The sequence below is a fragment of the Acanthopagrus latus genome, chromosome 13 (assembly GCF_904848185.1).
Source record: "Acanthopagrus latus isolate v.2019 chromosome 13, fAcaLat1.1, whole genome shotgun sequence".
NCBI lineage: Eukaryota > Metazoa > Chordata > Actinopteri > Spariformes > Sparidae > Acanthopagrus > Acanthopagrus latus.
This window is the reverse complement of record NC_051051.1, coordinates 6,917,789-6,930,565: the sequence shown is the minus strand read 5'-3', so window position 1 is coordinate 6,930,565 and position 12,777 is coordinate 6,917,789. Positions and strand designations below refer to the sequence as shown.

Below are 12,777 nucleotides of genomic sequence, written 5' to 3'. Positions count from 1 at the left end.
GCAATCGCACACTCACACATCACAATTATGTCTCTCACTATCTCGCTAATATCTGAAATAAAAATGCCTCACAGAACCTGTGTCAGAAGAAATGAGTGGTACAGTCCCTAAAATTGATCTCACACATAAATAAATCCCATGTGGAAGGCTCTTATTTATCAGAACTGGAGATCCTACACTTGGGGACGCCTTGGGAGAAATATCATTAATTGTTGTCACGTGATATAGTATTTTGATCTCTCTGCTGTTATTCCCCTGCCAGTGTTAATTGTTTAGTTTTAATATCTAACAACAAAAAAAGCTTTGTAATGCACTGAAGAGGATTTTTTTTAATGCACTAAAGAGGGTAATTTATGTCTTATTGGTCTATCAGGAAATCCGTCAGTTACCAAAGGTGTGTACTATGGACCTATTTCAAACCTTCTAAGCTTGAGTTCCTGCGATGAGAGCAGACGAAGCCTTCGAGGGTTAACACCCTGCAAGACAGAAGTCAGGGGAAATGACTCCCACTGCACATTCAGGTTCCTTTCACTTTCCCGTGATGCACTGCGCGATCGTGCTCTATTGTAGTTATGTTTGATAAATCATTCGATTAACAGTACGTTCATTAACATACGCATTTGCCAGTAAGTTGCAGGCATTCGCAAATTAACCAACGTCTGAAATGAGCATTAAAAGTTGGCAAACGTTAGCAAACAATGTCGGGGTTAGGAGGAGCTTGGTTACCGCTTGGTAACCCGTAACTAAGGCAACCACGAGTGACGTGACTCGCGGTAGAACAACCGTTAAGAGAGCACCCAAAACAAGGCTCGGACAGTTTGCCTGTTAAGCGAAGTTTATTGTGTACAGTGGTGAACATGGAGAGACATAACTTGGGAAGAGAAAGGCTCATAGTACCCACGGACTTTACCTCACCGGCGACTTCAGGTAAGTTGCTTGTTATCGCCGCATGTTGCCATTTCCTTGTAACTTCAAGCCAAGGAAAAGTTCAAGATAATGTTAGCTAGCTAACCTTAGCCTACAACGTTTCGTTCCCTCACTAAACACATACAACTGCATTTAGCGTTAACTAACATTTAACAATAGGAGGATGCATTCAGGGGAGGCTGTAAACTGTGCCATTGTAACTTTCTTGCAAGCTCGCAGTGAACTGGCTACGCTTTGGAAGCATCACAAACATAATCATAGTACTCACGACTGGACTAACGCATGCGCACAAATAAACATGTGTATTATGATATTTTTAAGGGACTGTCCAGAACGACCTGGTACCCCCATCGCACTTTGCATCGAGTGTCCCATTTGCTGGACCGCATAGAGCTGTTCAAAACCCCGGGGCAACACCAACTATCTCTTGGGTAAGTCCAGTCGTAGCATCAGTGCCTTCAGGGGATCCCAGTCCTACCAGTCCATGGCTTGCCATCAGTCAGGCCCAGCAGGAAATCTTGGAGCTGAGAAAGGAAAATCAGAGGCTCATGATGTTACAAGGGGACAGCATAAGAGGAAGGATCCCTGTGGATGATCTATCAGGCCCTAGGACAAGGTATTCTATAATATGCTTTCTCATGTCAGAATGACCATTTTAATCTGTAAATTGAGTGGCATGTCTGGAGCACAAAACGCTTCTCTCCCTCAAACACAGATGTGTAGAGAGAAGTGAGCAGTGGTCCAGATGGGAGTCAGAGTGGCGTCAAGAGGCAGAGAAACATAAGGCAGAAGCTGAGAGGTTGAAGAGGCAGGTGGAAGCCCTGAAGGACACTGCAGGTAGCCACAGGGAAGAGATGAGAGACAGAGACTGCACTGTGAACAGGTAGGAGATATGCTCCTGTTGTCTGATATTCTCTACATAACCAGACATTTCAAAGCTTAGCGATGAATCATGTTGAACAATCTTAACATGGCATAATCTTTGTGTGACAGACAGAGCCATGAGTTGGAAACAATGCATGAGGAGCTATGCAAGGCTAAAACTGAACTCCGCCAGATCAGAGAAGAGCTCATTCACAGCAGTGCTCAGAAGGAGAAAATAAGCTCACAGGTAATGCTATTTACTGACAAAACATTTCATTTCAACTCTGTTGTTGACAAAGATCACCTGAGAATTACAGTGATCCTGTGACTTATTTTGGCAGTTTGCAGTCTGTTGTTTTTCATACACTCTTGTAGATTTATGATTGTTTTCGCTGTTTAATGGAACCTCATTATCTTCCAAAGAGTAATTGTTAGTCTTCCTGGGGTCCTGATTAACATTTCAACAACAAATAAAATACAAATTACAATAGTATCAACAAAGCCAAGGATAAAGACCAGAAAGCAAGTGACATAACACAAGACATAAAATGACAAACAGCAAACACAGCTTCAGTAAACAAATAAAACAATATAATTTAAAAAAAGATTTAAAAAATACCTTGTAGTTAACAGTTTTAATCTAGCAAGTTTCACTGTAGTTAGTCTCATACATAAAGATTGTTTTATGTTTATCAACATTTGTTTTTCTTGCAGCTTGAAAGACTAAAGGCAGAGTCTTCTGAGACAGTTACAAAGCTGAGGAGAGATCTAGAGAGGAGCGAAGAGGAGGCCCGGGACCTCGCTCTGAAAGCTGAAATGGGCAGGTTACACTCTGAGGAGGAGGCCAAAAAGCAGACTATTCGACTGTCAGAACAGCTGGAAGAAATGCACAAGAAGCAGGAGGTTGAGGTGTGTGGCACAGTCTCTACAAGGAAAATGAATACCATCATAAACTGATTTGAGTGACTTCACCTCAAGACCAAACCCCCAGCCTACGTTGGGAGGCATGTGCTCCGGCTGCTGCACCCATGAGCAGGACACAGAGCACGTAGCACAGCTTTTCTGTAACTGACACTACTCTGACCTTCCTCAGGAGGAAAACAAGTGAAAGGAGAACTTCTCCTTGCGGATCAATAAGGTATTACATCATTATTTGTATACGTCCTAAATTTCCATTGTTTGCCTCTGTTCACTTTCAGCTGCAACAGCTGAACGCTTCCCACAGTGCAGAGTTGACTGCAGCAAGGAAAACAAACAGTGAACTACAGGACAGACTTCAATCAATGACCTCAGAAGTGCTACAGCTAAAAAGCACTCTGGTGGAGGTATCCACTGAGAGAGATGGGCTGAGAGAACATTTAAGGTGCCACAGTCAATCTAAAACTGAACAGAGCTGAAACATCTATAGCACTTTGTAGTCAGATTCACTGATTTTATTGGGGGATGGGGTTTATTTTTCAGCCAAATGGGACAGGCTTTTGAGACACAATCGGCAACGCTGCACAGCCTCAGAAATTACATCGGCCAGCTCGCCCCAGAGAAAGGAGAGAAGGAGCGATTAAATGACACTGTTGAGGTGAAAGCAATATAAACAGTATTGATTGCAATCAGCCTACTGTAAAGTAATTGCATGAGAAAAAAAACCTTCAAAATCTTGGTATTTTTTCAGCTTCAAGAAGAAATAATAAAGCAAATAAGTGTTTATATGTTTTTTAAGCAATAACATGCATATTGTAATAATCCTGTCTATTATGGTATTGTGCACTTGATATTCTAATACTCTCAATTTTGTAGAGGCTGAACAAAGAGAAAGCAGCTCTTCAGATGACAACAGAGCTTTTGACTGTCAGGCTCAACTCTGTGAATGAGATACTCGCCCTGCAAGAAGAGAAAATGGTGAAGAAGGTGAGTGTTTTTTCCTTGCATAGTAATGCGTGATATAAGTCTATGATGATAACATGATGAGCAGCAGCAAGACTTGCAGGCAGAGTCACTGCTTTCCTATGTAGACCAAGCAGATGTCTGTCACGGTGTGCTGTCGGCTTTAGGTTGTGACGTTTTCACATTCCAAAAGTCTGAATAAAAGAGTCTGAGGTTTGGCTGCACCTCATTGTTCGTGAAGACACTTATGCAGACCACAGGGTTTAAGATTGATGATGGAAAAGCTCCAGATAGGATGGCGAAGCCCTGCAGGAGCAATTCAGTTGACTGAACACTTCACCTCAGGTCTGTCTGAATGATCTGCACATAAAGTATGACTCTGCAGGTGACACATAAAGCATTTTTCATCCCTTTGAATGGATTCTTCTTACTTTTGAATTGCATTTTAGTTTTAGTTTAGAATAAATGTCAGTGTTAACTTAGGAACTTGAAACTTGCGTGATACAGGTGGTCACAATATGTTTTAGTTTTTTGCAGATGTTACTTGGAAAAAAACTCCTCTGATTGCTGTGGTTGCTGTGGGTTGAAAGGAAAAAGCACTTATCATTTTTAAAAGATTGAGAAAGCTTTCGAAAAGATCAAGGCTAATTTGTAAGCAATAATTACTCATATGCATATGAAGCATTTATTGAAGAAGTGTTTACATTTACCATTCATTTGTATGCATGCATAGATCTCAACAGACCCACTTGTGAAGAATGGATGTGAGGGACTTAAAGTGCTTCAGCTCTGGAGAGAGAAAGTGTTCAAGTTATGCGTCCAGCTTCGCTCGAAGGACATCGAACTAAGAGGAGAGAAGGATCACCTTCTTTCAAGAGTATATAAACACTTATAGTTAGTTTACCACAGTACAAATATGCCCATCGTGTTTGAAACTGTGTTTTGAAGTGTGGCTCTGTGTTTTAGGTCAGATCCATGGAGCAGCAACTCCAGCAGGAGCAGCACCGTGCTAGTTTGCTCCAACACAGTCTAGATGACAGGATAGCTGAGCTGGACTTGGAGAGAGTGGAAAAGGAGGTTAGTACCAGAGCGAGTGATGTGATTTACGTGGCTGTCTGAAAATTTGATGACGCACTGTAAATTTGGGGCTGCTTAGCAAAGTGATAAACGCTTGTACATTTGTCGCACAAAATGCTGACTATGTCAAAACTTTGCTAGGTTCAATTCGCAGTTGTGGGTTTAAGAACAGCAGCTGGGCAAGGAGACATTTTCAAAACTGAGAGTCACAGTGGATTTGTATAAGATACTCAGTTGTATGGATATGTGTTTTATTCACAGACATTAAAACAGGACTTGGTTCAGGTTCACAAGGAAAACTCCCAACTGAAGTCACAGAATCAGAAAGCAGAGACTGAACTCAAAACTATCACAGAAGCTGTGCACAGGTAAAAGAAATGTATCTGAATTAAAAAAATAAGAGAATTACTCAATCAATAAGAAAACAAATGAAGGATAAAGCATGTTTAGTTGTCAGTTTTGTTACAATTAATGCTGAATATTCACACATTCTGTACCTCACAGGTTCAGTCTGGCATTTGAAAGCAAGGTGGCACAAGTGGATGCAGCTCAAACAAAGCTTGTCACTTTAACCCAGAGGCTAACTTTCGCTAAAAGACGAGTGGAGACAATTCAAGGTGTGATTTAATAACACATCTTGATGTGCCGATTACAGTGCTTCAGTTTAAGATTCATATGCTTGTGGAGACAGCACATCACAGTGTTTTCCTCTTTCAGGTTTGATCATGAGGAGGGCTGCTCTGCAGAAAGTTCAGTGGGCCAGTAAACAGACAGAACAAGCTGCAGACAGGTATGAGGTTTCACACACAAATGTCATTTTTACATGATGAATGCACAGAAGGGATTTTTACACTACCTGGGTACAAGAAATCAACCATTACATTAGGAAAATGGCTATTCCATCTCAGTACTCTCTTGAGACAAAATACAACAAATTCTTACGTGGCTGCAGTCGTTTTAATGGCCGTCAAAAGTTTGCAAACACACGTTCAAATTCAATTATTCATCCTTATCTGTCCTCTGGAAGGTAACACATTATGCATGTGGCTGACTGCCAGTTACATTTTAAAAATTATTTGAGCACATATTTACTCCAAAATGACAAGGTTGACTCTAAATGCAGGTTGCAATTACACTAAAGCCTGAAGGGATGTCTCAAAAATGCTTATTCTGATCAACAGCCTCCAAAATGAAAAGTTATAATTTTTAGACATGAATTGAAGAAGATGTTTTCTGTATTTTTTACTGGTTTAAAATACATATTACTGGTAACATTTTAAGCATTCATTTAGACTAAATTCATAGAGTTGGTAGCCTTTGTATAATTTGTCAGTCCATCACAATATGACTTAATTAGCTATTATTAGCTATCTGTCTGTTTAGAGTTTGGCCTACTTTGTTATGCACTGTGCACTTACTTACTTTACCTCTCTGCTTGACTCTGCTCCTTTATTTGCACTGCCATCTTGTCTGTGTTGCCCTGCAGCATCACAAACCTCAAGACGGAGCTTAGTTTGGTGTGTGAAGAGAGAGACAAGCTGACACAGGAGCTCAAAAGAACCCCAGAGCTCATCGAAAAAACTCTGGCTGATCTGAAAGAAAAATGTGAGTACTCTTACAACTCCCAACACCTTATTACAATGTATTATCTGTTTATCTGTTGGGTAGCTGTTTTGTTGCATTTTAATGCACTGCATTTCAGCTTTGTACATCTTCCTCAGATGAGAGCAACCTGAGGCAGCAGCAGCAGGAGCTGGAGCAAAGCTGGATGGAGGTCCGACAGGCTGTGGCTGGCAGAGAGGAGGCCGAGCAGAGCCTGCAGCAGATCCAGGCCCAGCTGGAGGAAAGCAAATACAACCTGGAGAAACTCTGCTCTGAGCTGCTCAGCCAGCAGGAGCACAGTGAACGAGGTGAGGCGGCGGCTGCGGCATGACTGTTTTTCAACCTTGACTTATCCAGGGGAAAGCAGACTGAGCGCTTTTTCAGAATTGCCCTTCGTCACAGTCTCCACGTATTCACACCTGGCCACTCCTGTCTGCTCGGCAGCTTCACTGGAGCAGTTGGGGATTAAGTTCTCAAGAGCACCTTGACTGTAGTTGTTCAGGGAGAGTTACTAAGTTTCCCTAATATGTTTTTTCTCTGTTGGTGAAAGGATTTAAACTTGCCACTTAGGAAAAGGATTAGCCGATAACTGCTGCTGACTGTATTTTGTTTATACATCATAAATGTAGCTACTGTTGGCTCATTATCTCAGTTAGCCATGCAGCTAGCTGGACCACCTTGGTCGTGTTGGTATTTACACACTGCAGGCCTAGTTGCTTAGCATGCTAACTTCAGCGGATACCTCTTCATGGCGATACACAGATGTCTTTGACATAACCTCAGAATGATTATTTTTTCACATTCTGTTGATAAGTTTTTAATATTTTAGGCTAAAATTCTTATAAATTGCAACTACAGTGATTATGTGGCCATAAACAAGTTATAAACACAAGACTGGCGTATTGTTACCTTTTAAAATGATATGGCAAGTATGCCTCCAGCATCACTGTTCAGTAGATATGGTGCAACATTAACATTCATTAGTAGTTGTGTTTGTCCAAGTCCAGTATTCATTGTCTTTCAGCGCTGTTTTACCTTCCACCTCCTGGGGGAAAAATCTGCCTCTACAGCTGCTAAATGATCCACTTTTTGTTACCATTGTCTATCTGCCATTTGGTGCTGGACATGCAGGGCATGGTGGGTGGCTTAGAGCTTTTTTGCTAAAAACAGCTTCCTGCTGCAGCCATAGACGGTGTTATGAGAGCAATGAGAGTGAACAGTAAAGTTGTAGGATGAAAAAACAGACACTCTAAAGCTCTGCAGAGCTCAGGGTATCTGTAGAGTTAGGTGATAATCCCTTCTCTGTCACAGCAAGAGACTCATATACATGTCCAGTTAACATTAACTTTCAGGTCTTCCATTGCTTTGCTGTGTAATCAGATTCCTTTGCTGAAACAAAGAATAAACAAACGTTTTCCTCTTTATGTTATAATAAAAAGCTAAGTAGAAGTGCTTTTTCTGACATTTAGGCTAATGCCACCATGCTGTGTTACTTCCGTTGTTGTAATTGATACATTTAAATTGACTCAGTCCCCTTCTTGTTTGCGGAGGTCTTGCAGTCTATGAAATTTTGCTAACAGGTGCAATAAAATCCAGAGTGTATCCCCCGAGGTACAAATACAGCATTAGACTGTGATTCCCGTTGTGTGAGATACTGTATTGTAGAGTGGTGTGTTTGTTTTTCCCCTTCAGCCCTGCAGGAGAGAGTGTCTGAGATCAAGGACCGCTGTGCCGAGGAGCTGAGAGAGATGGAGGTTCAAGTCAATACAGCCAAGAGAGAGCACACTAAAGCAGGTAGCAGGATTAGCACCACGATACCTTAGCCCACAGCAGCTTAACATAGGGGGCTGAAGTAATTTCCGTAATGCAGTCTGTGAACTAATACGATCAAAATTGTTTACACGGTATGTAACAACATACCTCCGTAGCTTGTGATCTCTGTCTGTATTGTGTCTTGCAGTTATGACTTTGAGGCAGTTTGAGAGGGAGGCAGCAAGGAAGCAGGAAGAGATGAGAAAAGGTCGACACACGAAGAGGGAAGTCAAGAAGACTCACCTGAAGGAGACTGAGAAAGACAAAAACCTACTGCTGGTAAAACTTTTTAAAGCAAAAGACAGTTATGAAAAATGTTGTTTCTGTCTGCATTTCTTTTGATGGCCTCCTATGACCCGAATCTGTTCCAGGCCAGTGTTGCTGAGAGAGGTCTGACGAGCGAGTACACAAGAGCTCACACAGCTGCTCTGCAAAACTTTGCTGCTCCCAGAGAAACACCTTCAGAGAGGAGCTGCCCTGTGGGAACAAAAGTCCAACTCCCTGCAGATGGTAACTAGCGTCTTAACTCTTCATGCGTCAGATGCTTATTTTAAGTCCTCACATTTACACAGACATGACTGATGTGGCCGATGGCCTGTCTGTATCCTGTCAGAGAAACTCCTGTCTGTTTTGGAGGAGCTTCATTCTCTCAGCGCTGCGGTGGTAAACAGCTCCGAGGACTCTGCGGAGGAGGAGGGACAGAGTGACAGCGTGGGACCATCCACACAGGCAGTCCACACAGCTGATACCTGAGGATGACTCACTAGAGCCGGTGAACACACCTTTAATTCGTACAGAAGGTGGGCAGTGTTGGTGCTTTAAGATACAGTCTGGAAAGAATTTGCCAGGAAACCTTGCATCCCACATTGTTACTGGTTGTATAAGAAGAATCAATCACACTCACAGACGCAGTATAGTTGAGTTCTAATTATTTCAATCTGTCTTCTTCACCGTAAATGTAGATGGTTCGGACATTTTCTTTGCAGCCTGTTTAAAACATTTTTGCTCCGAATAATGAGACATTTGAAACAAACTGAAGTTAATGTAATAAAAAATAGTATTGTTCCTGTAGGTAATTCATTTAACATATATCAGATGTATGTATGTTTGGCCACTCAGAGGTTGCTTCTTGGGCAGATTGTGGCCACCAATCAAAGAGGCATGGTTTTTATTCTCCTGATTGGGTTAAATCACCTCACCAGTAAGAATGTGATCCACACTTTCATTTCTTTTACTTATTTAAATGATATTTCCCTTTACATATTGGTCCCAATTAAAGTTTATGGTGACAATCTTACTTTGGCCAAAATGTGGAAAATTGAATTCACGTTTATAAAAAATAACTGAACAAATGGTGATGAATTCATAATCATGTTACTAGAGTTGTCAGTTTCAGTGAACTTTTATCGAATGGGAGAAACCTGTCAGGTATAAATATAACTGGCATATCCTGCTGTGGAAGTCCATTCTGTTGACTTCCATCTTACATGTTTATGTGATGGTGCTTGTATGGATGAGTGTGTTCATTGTATAATGTGTAACCTAATAAAGTATTTTTTTTTATCACACTTCTGGGGCAGTGTTTGAAAGATATTGATGAAGCAATTAACAATTCATATGAATCTCAGTTCGAATCACTGAAAATTGGTGGAAATTAGGTCACAATCTATAAAAATACAAGAAATTTTCAGTTAAAACATACAAGAGTTTCTCACATTTATAGTGAACTGAGAATGTTGACGTTGTTGTGATAAAAGTAGGTTTAAAGTGATTGTTGCATTGGACCTGTTTCTCTTCATACTACATAGGAACGAATGGGAAGACCTGCATGATTTCATATTGAAATAATCAATATTTTCTATTTGAAGTTCCTTTATGGAGGTCAATCTCAAAATGACGTTGCAATCACAGGATGGATGATGATAAACATCATGATGAACCAGATAATTGTGCTATTTGTCATGTTGTCACGAGCGCTAATACATTTTGCAATAGTTTGAGGTTTCGAGCCTCTAGGTGAGAACATCTCATGCAGGGCACGAGGGAGAGCAGAGGGAAAATACTAATAAAGTCTAGACTTCCCCGCTCTGTTTTCTAAGAGCATCAAAAATAATTTGCAAGGACATACTCAGAGCTGGCGAGGTGATTTATCATGGCAAGCAGAGGATGAAAACTTCAAATTTAATAATAAAAAAAAGTATGATTGGATTTTAGCGGTGCACTCTTGCTCTTGTAAAGCATAAAAACATTAATTTTTATTGAGTTGTATATTTAGTGTCTGATACAAAAATCAGTGCCATCAATTTCACAGTGAAATAATCATGTGCAGTTTAAGCTTAGAAGCATCTTGATGGATAATGTTAAACTAATGTGCCACCATTCCATCTTGAAGCATCTATATTTGTGTGTTGTCCTGTATATCACATCATATGTTTATGCCAGGAGCAGTGTATGAATATCACTAATATTAATGGTCGTTAGTTATGATCCTCTACTTTCTTTGTGTATTCGTGTACTGCTGTTCTTTGCTTTTATTATTATATATTTTAAAGGGGCTCTGTAAAACATCCTTGTTGTGCTGGAAGCCGGTTGCTAGTTTATATTAGCCGACTCCATTTCCAAGCTAACAGTAAATATTGTTGAGCTCTGCTCACGGAGTGGAGTGGCACTGAGACGTGGCACTTGAGAATGTGCAAGAAGTCACATCCATTGTACTGTCATGGAAAATAAAACCTGAGGAATCCACAGTCCAGAAGCATTGAACATCTTTAAGAAATTGTCCACAGGCTTGTATAAGCAACTGAGAGAGAAACGGGGAAGGCCTCCTTTTTCTCAGTATGTTGCAGTCCACTCACATTTGGCCTCTAAAAAAGTGACTACAAATTGTTACATAGAACTGCTTTAAAATGTGAAATAAAAACTCATAAAACACACTAGGCAAAGTTAAAAATTGCAAAGTGCTGCCCCATTCTTATTTATGTCCTTGTCTGGCCCCTTGCAGCCTCTGTCACTCAAACGCAGACCAGTTGACGTCTACTAAGTCTTCAAGGATTCAGGGCGAAAGACCTTAGAGGAGACATTGGAATTTGGCCTCTATGTCTTATGCAGGTCTTGAACTTCAAACACAGGCCAGCAGAGGGCGATGTTGTCAAAGGTGAGAACTGCACACACAGTGATCTCCAGCATTCTTCTGGGTTGTAAGGTGAAGTTTCTTTGTTGTGATATTATTGAAGACAGTGAGGAACAGTAGGATTCCTGTGAAGTTTACAGGTGGTTCTTAACCGTAAGGGTAAATAAACCAATGAGTGAGGGTGGACATGTGCACCTGTAGTGAAAAAGAATCAGAATTTCACCTGGTTCATGTATCAATCTGAACAGGAAACCTGCCCAGAGACATTTAATGCTCGACTGTGTTTCTCCACAAACACAGAGAGAGAACAGGATCCTGGTGGAAAAACTCTGGATGATGTGAAATGTTCTGCCATGTCCCATGAGTGTGAAAAAAACAAGAATCTTGCAATATACAGCCTGAATAACTGCCTTTATATACCTCCACTGCAGTGTGGAGAGAATAGCACAGCAGCCATACAACACCGTGCTTAACTGATGAATAATTTAGCAGAGCATTGCAATCCAGACGAGGAGTGAAATAAATTAGGTAATAAAAAACAATCAATAAGCCTCAGACAGATTTTTATTAACAATTCAGAATTAATGGCATGTAAAATTAGTGGCTCACACAAACAAGTGAGTGCCAGTCAGTCGTCTGTGCCTCCACACATCTGGCTCCAAGCAGGACTCCAGCTAAAAATGCATGGGCAGGAAATATCAGGCGCGAGTCTCATGAGCAAATCAATAACGGGTTTTCTTAAATATATACATTTATGTAATTGTTGTAATACCACCGCTGTCCGTTCTGTGACACTGGCTTCACCAACCGCTCGTTTTATAATCGATAGACTGCAAAGTGCTTTTATGTGCTTGTGTGTGAACCCTCCTCCCTCTGGTTCCGAGGCTGATACTGTGCTGTCAGAGAGCAGCGTGTCAAATCACAACATCTGCTGTCATCGGCCCCGCCTGTCATCAAGTGTCTGCGTCAAGGCTCAGACCGAGACTTCTTTTTCTGGTGTAAACAAAATAACCCAAACCTGCAGGTTCCTTCCACTGTTGGGACGCTGTCAGATAGAATTTGAACCCTTCGCTCATTGGTATTGCTTTCTTTTCAAGAGATGATTAATGACTTTATTACTGCAAAACGGTGTATCAACTATTTATGACACAACACATTGAAAACCAATTCTTGCAAAGTCGGTGGGATTGGAAAAAGAGTGCTGTGTGTTTACCATGTTGAGAAATGTCTTTGAAAGGTCACATACCCTTGGCATATAGCATCCTGTAGGTAGATTACCTGTGCTCCTTAATATATAAACTTTCATGTCTGTCAGGACAAAAATATTTTGTGAAATTAATTATAATCATGGATACCTTTTCTTCATTCCGTTAAAGGTGTACTATGTAGTTTTGGGGAGGAAAGTTTGAATAGAAGAGAAAGAGCTTCATTGACTTATTATTTATATTTAACTAATTAAATAATCAAACTCTCTTTTTGTTTTC

The 12,777-nt window shown here is 40.8% G+C and overlaps 2 protein-coding genes across 9 annotated transcripts in view; both read left to right on the top strand.

Moving 5' to 3' along the window:
* Window positions 1-558: 558 nt before the first annotated feature.
* Window positions 559-9,731, top strand: cchcr1 (coiled-coil alpha-helical rod protein 1). Its single transcript, XM_037119015.1, has 19 exons — window positions 559-927; window positions 1,249-1,543; window positions 1,643-1,810; window positions 1,921-2,038; window positions 2,506-2,700; window positions 2,991-3,154; window positions 3,253-3,367; window positions 3,586-3,696; window positions 4,406-4,549; window positions 4,639-4,749; window positions 5,011-5,117; window positions 5,254-5,366; window positions 5,467-5,539; window positions 6,236-6,354; window positions 6,471-6,659; window positions 8,044-8,145; window positions 8,312-8,442; window positions 8,535-8,673; window positions 8,777-9,731. The coding sequence occupies exons 1-19, from the start codon at window positions 858-860 to the stop codon at window positions 8,914-8,916; spliced, it is 2,604 nt and encodes an 867-aa protein (XP_036974910.1). The 5' UTR covers window positions 559-857; the 3' UTR covers window positions 8,917-9,731.
* Window positions 9,732-11,171: 1,440 nt separating this feature from the next.
* The window catches only part of LOC119030977 (glutamate receptor 3-like), a 93,081-nt gene continuing 91,475 nt past the window's right edge, over window positions 11,172-12,777 (top strand). For all 8 annotated transcript variants that reach the window (XR_005078482.1, XR_005078483.1, XM_037119010.1 and 5 more), the window contains exon 1: window positions 11,172-11,317. The gene's annotated coding sequence lies outside the window, so the exon portion shown is untranslated. The remainder of the gene's footprint in view (window positions 11,318-12,777) is intronic.

Bases quoted from the DNA above. Each gene is read 5' to 3' on its own strand.
- cchcr1 (XM_037119015.1), top strand. From the start codon at position 858: ATGGAGAGACATAACTTGGGAAGAGAAAGGCTCATAGTACCCACGGAC. The intron at 2,039-2,505 runs GTAATGCTATTT...TTTTTCTTGCAG, and splicing joins AGGAGAAAATAAGCTCACAG to CTTGAAAGACTAAAGGCAGA. The intron at 5,540-6,235 runs GTATGAGGTTTC...GTTGCCCTGCAG, and splicing joins ACAGAACAAGCTGCAGACAG to CATCACAAACCTCAAGACGG.